Source organism: Epinephelus moara, chromosome 12 (genome assembly GCF_006386435.1).
Source record: "Epinephelus moara isolate mb chromosome 12, YSFRI_EMoa_1.0, whole genome shotgun sequence".
NCBI classification, from domain to species: domain Eukaryota; kingdom Metazoa; phylum Chordata; class Actinopteri; order Perciformes; family Serranidae; genus Epinephelus; species Epinephelus moara.
The window spans coordinates 41947478-41956442 of record NC_065517.1 but is presented as its reverse complement, the minus strand read 5'-3'; the positions used below and the strand labels follow the sequence as shown (position 1 = coordinate 41956442).

Here is an 8965-nt window from a genome sequence, read left to right as displayed (position 1 = left end):
GTTAATTGGTGACTCTAAATTGTCCGTAGGTGTGAATGTGAGTGTGAATGGTTGTCTGTCTCTATGTGTCAGCCCTGTGATAGTCTGGTGACCTGTCCAGGGTGAACCCTGCCTCTCACCCAGTGTCAGCTGGGATAGGCTCCACCCCCCTGTGACCCCCAACAGGATAAGAGGTTATGGAAAGTGAATGAATGAATGAATAATACTATGTGTGACGCCACTAAAAGATTAAACATAAATCTGTGTCAGTGGCACTTCCTGAAGTATTAAGCCTGAAACCAATGGTGGGTACGTGTGCTCAGCTATGTGTTAACCTTTATCCCTTTTAGGATTTACTCAGACTTCTTAGTAGTAATCTCATTTCTTTTAATCCCTCCTCCTCCCCAGCATGCTCTCTCACATACACAAACACATGTAGCCTCCATTCTCTCATGTAGACCAGCAGCCATTCATGTTGTTGGACTACTGCTGTCGTTGTTTTGGATTCACACTCATAAAACGCCATGGACCCTTCTCCCTCAAGACTACACCCAGTGATACCTTGGTAAGGACACTGAATGATGCGTGCTGGCATAGAGAGGATTAAGGAGTGGTTGTAACGTGGCAGTGGATCGGTGCACAGCGAGGTGTTTACAACATGTCTAATAGAGCTAATTGGTGCTTATCACCCACAGTACTGCCTGTTTTCATAAATTAGATTTTTATTGCAGCATTATTGACTGTCGTTTTAACTACGCCGTCCTCATCAGAGTCATAATAAGCATTTAACTGAGTGTTGATGTCCTCATGTCACCATTAGTGTCTGTTACCCTGTTAAAGCGTGCTTTTGAGTAATCAGCAAAACTCAATTTAAAGTCTCAAAGCAGCTTTCTAGAGCAGTCCTGTTTTTAAAAGCACAATCCACTCTGCGGATGACAAACACACCATGCTAGCCAAGGTGTTTAGCTGTCTCTGAGGGTATTAGCATGAGCTCAGCCACTTTCCTGCCTCCGGACAAAACCCACGTCCTCTTGGCTGTCTGAGCAGAGCGACAATAGAGACCACGTGGTTTAGGTGGGACACATTCAAATGAAATGTAGGTTAGTTTAAAAGAAATGCATCCATTATCTTTACAGCCTCAAGATACAGACAGGAATGTTCTGCTTTGTCCCTGCCACTTCTGACTGCTGCTCATGTTCAATATGGAAGTTACCTGGAGAAAATGGAGGATGAAACAAAGACAGAGAATGCACCTCAGCATCATAAATGTTCACTGATAGACAGAGATAGATACTTTGAACAAACCACACTGTACAAGCACCGACATAAATGTAAAAAAGTAAGCATGTGCATGCACAGAAGTGTGCAAAGTGCAGTGAGGTGTGCAACATTAATGTAATCATAAGTTATACATTAGAAGGATGTGCTGCACTTTGCCAGAAGGTATGGAAAATGTCATTAGAGAATGGATAGGGCAAATTAAATAATCTGATTGTTACCTGTGACATAACAACTCTGTATCACTCCACTTGGCCTTGTAACCATAGAAACTGGTAACAAACTAATTAGCTAGCTAACAATGCAGATATGCAGATATTTTTATGGTTAACATCAACATCTGCTGAACATAAAAGACGACATGCAGAGATGTAAAACCTGAGCTACTGACAGGTAAAGCAACATCCTTGCAAGCCTCTGCAAGCAGTTTTCAAATTCATCCTGCAGACGCTGAACAGTTTTGCAGTGGTTGCACAATAAATGGCAACTTAATAATTATTAGAAATAAATGAATGTGGATACATCTTCCATCGGGATGTGGAGAAAGGAAGTGACAGCCTGTCTAGCTTTGGAGAGCCTGACGTATAATCTAAAAAAGAAGGACAAGAACTTTGTCTGTTTGTTTCTTGGAAACTTTCTGTTATTTAGTTATGTATTTTTTTATTATTTAAAAAAAAAAGAAATATTTAAACATTAATTTCATTTATTTATTTTTTAATTTTAATTTGAATTTTTTTTATTATTTTTTTTTCTTCTTGCCAGGGTGGAGGATATTATACTTATTTTCTTTGTTGAAATATTATTGATTATTGTTCACATTTAATGTTTAAAAACTTAATAAAAAAGATTGTTTAAAAAAAGATATGCAAATGAATGACACCAAAAATAAATGAACACTATAATAGAATGTTAAACAAATATTAGAAATGAATATCCAAATGATGAACTCAGTCTGTGATTTAAAACAAAAACGATAAGAAGCTAGCACATTGCATAGCATAGTGAGAAGGTGTATTAATGCTTTATGATATCTATATATTATCTATATATTTATTGCGTTGGGCCGAACAATGCGCATCAGCTGTGATATATTCACAACATACCACAGCCTGTCCTAAGCTGTTACGTACTGTTAAAGACAGTGAGTTGGGTCAGAACCCAGTAGCCTTCCTGACCACTGATGTTGACTGAGACAAAGTGCGGATGAGTTGAACAGTTAAACAGTTTGGTGGCCTTCAGCAGGAAAGATCTCCTGTTCTTGCTGAGCTTGTTAACATCTCTCGCCCTCTTGTTCTGACCCCAGCACTCACACAGACAGACAGAGCAGACCACAGACTAGTGGAACATCTGCAGCATCTTGTTGCAGATGTTGAAGCCTCTGAGCCTCAGCAGGAAGTAGAGCCAGCTCTGACCTTTCTCTCGGAGGGCCCCTGTGTTTACAGCCCTCCAGTCTGTAGACCAGTCTGAGGTATTTATAGGCGTGAACCACCTCGTCATCCTCACCCTGGATGGATGCAGGGGTCAGAGGCTTAGTCGACAGTCCGCTCCTTCGTCTTGCTTATGTTGAGCTGCAGATGGTTCAGTCTGCACCACCCAACAGAGTCAACATGAAGGTGGAGAGAGCAGTGCCCTTGGGATCCTGTGTTGCTTATCACCATTCCTTACACACAGTTTTACAGACTGTGGCCTGCTGGTCAGGTAATCTATTATTCAAGGACAGAAGTGAAGTGTTCACCTGCTTGGCCCTGAGGTCCCAGCAGCAGCAGCAGAGGCTGTACGGTGTTGAAAGCTCTGGAGAAATCGCAGAACATGATTCTCATTGTGGGTCTGCCTTGTCCAGAGGGAATCAAGTGGTGTAGTGTTTAAATTACAGCATCATCCACTCCGATGTTCTTCTGGAAGGCAAACTGCAGAAGGTCCAGTGCTGCTTTAATGATGATGTAATGCCAACAGATATCCCCTAATTTAAATCTTACAGTCATTAGTGCTGAAACAATGAGTCCATTACTTGTTTATCAAGCAACAAGACCAGTCTAGTGGCTCTGTGAGGCCGTTAGCACAGTGGGGCTGTGAGCTAAATGCTAATGTCAGCATGCTAACATTCTCACAGTGTTAACATGCTGACATTTAGCAACTTTGTCCACCACCTCTCTTTCTGAAATCATTCACTCACCACCTCCCTCCTCACCACAGGGAGCTCTGTGTGGAGGACTTTATAGTGAGCTCATCTTCTGGACACAAGCCTACTCAGGTCATTTTCTCTGCGCCCTTCATAACATCACTGCTGACGCACAATTACAACGTGCCAGATGAGCGTCAGCTGGTGGACCATCCATATTAAGCCTGGGCTATCCTTGGGAAAAATATTTGGCTTACCTACAGAAGAGAGCTAGCTAACACTGGTGAGCTGAGTCGTCAACCTTTGTGATAGAGAAGGTGAAGTTGACACCACGTTGCTAAAATCTTTTGGACGAAGTCGGCATCTTGTCAGGATCACACTGTGGCGGTCAAGCAATGGTATTGTGTCATACGGATTACTGTTAATTTATTATGCTGATCTGTTCTGTACGACATCTATTGCACGTCTGTCCGTCCTGGAAGAGGGATCCCTCCTCAGTTGCTCTTCCTGAGGTTTCTACCGTTTTTTCCCCGTTAAAGGGTTTTTTTGGGGAGTTTTTCCTGATCAGCTGTGAGGGTCATAAGGACAGAGGGATGTCGTATGCTGTAAAGCCCTGTGAGGTAAACCGTCATTTGTGATATTGGGCTTTATGAATAAAATAGATTAACTGATTGATTGATTGATTGATTTGAACAAACTGATCATGATACAAACACAGGTCCGAATGACTTGGCAGCACAAAGCTGGATCACAGACTCGATGCACTACCTCCACTCACAAACCTGGACATTGTAAACTATCCAGAGCCTCAGAAGTCGGACCATCACGTTCTCTATAGCGTAATGCATTCACATTAAATTCCTAATATTACATGGCTAATAAACGTTAAAACAAACTTCAATATATCACTGAAAGTTAAATGCAAAATTTGTATGACTGGTTGTAATCACACTGCTCTCTCTTCTCTCACATCGTCTGCCATCTGTCTGTCAGTGCACTGATGGGATGTATTGCTTGATTAGTGACCACTGGTCGTACACTACTTTTCACAATGCATTGTGTGATACTTTGAGTCTAGTGTGTAGGGTATAATAATTCTATATGGCAAGTGCTAAGTGACTTTGGACAGCCCATGTTCTCCGTCCTCTGCTACATTCACATTGAATCAGGACAATTAGAGAAGGATGGTAAAATTAGATAACAGAAAAAAAAAAATGACACTGCCGCTCAGAGTATTAAGTATTGTAACTTATGGGTCCACCTTTATAAACCCAAATATAGGCAGAGTCCTCCTGGGTTTGAGTCCTGCATCCTGCGGCCTTTTGCTGCGTGTCATCCCCTCTTTCTCCCACCTTTCCTATCTATCTTAGCTGTTCTATCAATAAAGGCAAAAATCATCTCAAAAATAAATACATAAAAAAAACATTTTAACTTTTAGCTGTCTTTTGAGACAGCACTTACAACCAGACGTTACATGGCTCCTTCACATGAGGAGAAAACATGGACAATGTGGACAATTACTGAACGTTACCTGAAAGATTATATAAAATAAAGAACACAAAATAATTTCATTTAATAGATTTAATTCCATTCTTTGTAAACAATCACAACATATCATTTTACTGTCCTACCATTCTGTCACTGTTTGTCTTCTCCATGCCATCCAGAAGATGTTGTCTGCCTGCTTGTGAATGCATTAGTTTAGCATGCTAACGTGCTAATTAGCACTGAACACAAAATAATTGAGACTAAAGGTAGTGTCATTAATCTTGTTTCGGTTCACCAAAGTGAAAAGGATTCACCCGCTGGGGACCACTAATGTGTGTAAGACATAATTAATAGCAATCCATGAAATAGCTGTTGAGATATTTCAGTCTAAAACAAAATGGTGGACCAGTCAACCGACTGACAGCGCGATAATTCCATCCATGGAACCATGGCGCTAACATCTTAGCATATGCTTTTCTCTGAACTTTGTTCGGACAATACAAACCAAACAAAGACATTACTTTGGACTCTGGGCAATTGTGATGCGCATGTTTCACAATTTCCTGACATGTTATAGGATTAATCAGTAATTAATGAAAAATATCTGACAGATTAACCCTGAAAGAAAACGATTGTTAGTCACAGTAAACATGTAATAAGGTCCAGATGGAGACATATGTATATTCTTTGAACAGACAGTGCAGTTAAAGAGGTAATTTATTCTATCTGTGGTTTTTATCACAGCAGACGTTGAACTTGGCGCAGCAGGAAAAACACAAGTGGAACTAATAAAATTAACGATGACTCCATTCCCATTAACGAGTGCCAGTGAACCAGTGAGCCAACATGCAGGGTCCTGGCACCAGCACACCTGACTGGAAAGGAGCCCATTATTAAAGTAATTAGTTACACCTGTGTTTGACAAGCCGAAATGTCAGCTGTGAGGAAGAGGCCTTTTATCTCTACTGCGAAGGTGTCGTGTAACCCATTTCCTGTAAAGGCTGCAGTTAATCATCTATGAAAGGAGACTTTAGCAGGCGAGCAGTGAGCGTCTGCTGCTATCTGCTGTCATCAGCGTTGCTTTCTGGGTCGTGAGAGAGAAGAGAAAATGGAGGAGAGGATTTTTTGTTAGCTTTGGGAGATGCACAAAACATAAACTGATGCATTTCCAGTAAATATCTCCAAATGCAGAGCTTTCTGATCATGTTGAAAACACTGACGTAAAGCTTTATGTTTCTCTTGGTATTTATAGTCTTGTTTATTTGAAGCAAAGCTCCGCAGATGGTCGATAGGAGACGTTTCAAAAGCCAAAAGGCATTTTCATCCACTCATTGATTAATGGTTCTCATCATGTAACTGATTTTGGTGTTAAGCCTCGCCCAGGGTTGTTTTCAGCTTTGTCAACATTCAGATGAAGGAAAAATGAAATAATTCTGTAAGCATGGAGGCAGGAAGACACAGCACACACAGTAGTGGGATATAGATCAGATATTATTCGATACCAGTACCTGAAATTACAGATGAGAGACCGTCGATGCCTTCCTCTCACTCAGAGAGAAAATCTTTTTACTACAAAGAAGCTGCTGGTTTCAAACATGCAGCGGGTTTCATGTGAAATTAAAGTCCCTCACAGCCACAGGGCATTATTATTAATCATTTCTCCTCTCCGTCTCTTCAGGTTGTCCTGCAGAATCTGTTGATATGCATGGTGTGCTTCTACTCTCTCTACTACATCGTGGTCAGTGTGTGCATTGGACTGCTCAGGTACAAACACTGCAGCAACACAAAGCAAAGACAGATAAAGTTTCTTTCAACCACAAAACAAGATTAAAAGTGGACTTTTACTGTTTATAGTTTGTGCACGTCTTTATCATCCTCTGGTGTCTTTAGGGTTCATGAGATCAACAGCTTGTTGGCTCCGTTTGACTACACAACACAACCGTCATGGCAGAACCCCAAATACCTCGGTAAGCAGCATTAGTGGAATGTAACTACGTTCATTTACTCATGTAGTTCATTTTAACGTACTGGTTCACCAGTTTAAGAGTAAAGTTACTGCCTGCTTAACCTCCTCCATTCCGTTATGACGCCGGCATCCTCGGATGATATCACTGTCTTTCAGAGGCTGAGTTTTAAAGCTAGAGTGAAGATTCTGGTGTCATATGAAACTAGGGATCCCTTCCACTCATGTAATGCTAGCTTGTTGTGAAGGGGGTTAAATAACTCTCCAAATGGGCTAAGTTTTGGCAAGGGAAAAACCGGCATGGCCATTTTCAAAGGGGTCCCTTGACCTCTCACCTTAACATATCTGAATGAAAACTGGTGTAGTTTCGTACAAAGAAATTTGTTCCTACATGAAACTGCTCACAACAAGGTCTGTGGATTATCTTGAGTGACCAGGTCGTGATTTCTGGAAAGAGACATTGCTGTTGAGTTTTGAGCACCACAAGCTGAGTGTCATCTAGCTCCATTATATCTCCAACACTCTGCAACTCACACCAAAACAATCTAGACTGATAAAATAAAAATAAAAAGTATACAGACCTTTGCCAGAGAGGGCATTTGTGTATGTGGCAGTAGGAAAAGCAGATGTGTAAATAATACAGGGAACAAAAATATAAACACTTATTTTCACTCTTATTTTTCATGAGTTGAAATAAAAGCTAAAACTTTTTCTCTGCACACAAAAGGCTCAGTTCTCTCCAGTTATTGATTATAACAATGATAATTTTGGTCACAATTTCATCCAGTGAGTCATGTGTCAGTGAGCTCTTCTCCTGCCACAATAATCAATGCACCTCACAGGTGTGTCATATGATGCTGATTAAAGAAGATAAGATTATTACATGATGCTGATTACAATAAAAGGCTGCTCAAAAACGTTAAGGCATTTATTAAGCACTCTACACTATAGATGTCACATGACTAGTAGCGCTACAGAAATGCATCTGTGGTCAAACAGAATTCACCTGTGATGAGAACGCGTCTCCAAAGAGCCAGATGCCATCAAAGGCGAGCAGTTTTCCACTCAAGTCAGCTACAATGACCGGTGAGGACGATGAGCACGCAGATGAGCTCCACTGAAACCATCTGTGCAAAAATTCTTTGGTTGTGAAAACCAGCTGCTGCATCAGCTGTTAGGGTGGCTGCTCTCAAACCATCTTGCAGGTGAAGACGCTGGATGTGGAGGTCCTGGGCTGGTGTGGTTACACGTGGTCTGCGGTTGCGGTTATGATGAATGTTAGATGTAGTGCCAAGTTTACAGAAACTACATTAAAGATGGCTTATGTAGGGTGACCATATTTTGATTTCCAAAAAAGAGGAAACTCGGCTCAGCCACGACATAGCCTACTTAAATGATACTCGCAGTTTACTCAAAGATGCCTTATAATTTGAATATATTTAAAATGTATATGTATGGATAGAATATTCAGTTATATTTAGGGTTGGGATCCGGATCCGGTTCTTTTTTGGAACCGGGTCCAAAGTTCCGGTTCCGGAACTGGTTCCATCACATTTGGAGTAACGGTTCCTGCAAACGGTTCCTAGATTGTTAAGAAAAAAACAAAAAACGTCACGTGCATTTCCATTAGAGTGCGGCACGGGCCGCATATTTCTTTACGAACCCGACCGAGCCCGACATTATTTAATTACAAAAGCACTGAGTTTGTGTCACACCGTGGGTGCTCAGCGGAGAGAGAGACCTCCGTGTTTGAGACGGGAGCAGGCGGCGGGAGGTCCAAGGCTTCCAGCGAGAGGAGAGGGAGAAATATAACAAAATAAGATAAAATAGGAAAAACCTGTCTCCCTCTTTTATTTCATTTTCAGCGTTTAATCAAGGCGGAGGCTGGCGGCGGGAGGTCTGAGGCTTCCAGTGAGGGGAGCGGTAGAAACAAACAGCTAATGTGTGTGTGTGTATTCTGTTCAGGTGTTGTCACGTAAATAACAGTGCCCAAGCATGAATGCATATAAGTATTTTTTATTACATTGCTGTGGTTAATTTTAATAGTGTTACTGTAGAAATCAGAGAATCACTTTTTGTTGTTATATATTCTCAGGGAGATGATACAAGCTCTAAATCTGAAATACACACCACACACA

At 41.2% G+C, this 8965-nt stretch overlaps 2 protein-coding genes across 3 annotated transcripts in view; one reads left to right on the top strand and one right to left on the bottom strand.

Moving 5' to 3' along the window:
- Positions 1-8965, bottom strand: part of LOC126398287 (zinc finger protein DPF3) — a 423217-nt gene that overhangs the window by 162463 nt on the left and 251789 nt on the right. The window lies entirely within an intron of this gene.
- The window catches only part of tmem244 (transmembrane protein 244), an 11135-nt gene continuing 2560 nt past the window's right edge, over positions 391-8965 (top strand). Inside the window, exons 1-3 of the mRNA XM_050057548.1 lie at positions 391-544; positions 6543-6628; positions 6755-6831. Coding sequence (XP_049913505.1) covers positions 452-544; positions 6543-6628; positions 6755-6831 — 256 coding nt within the window. The 5' untranslated portion in view covers positions 391-451. The remainder of the gene's footprint in view (positions 545-6542; positions 6629-6754; positions 6832-8965) is intronic.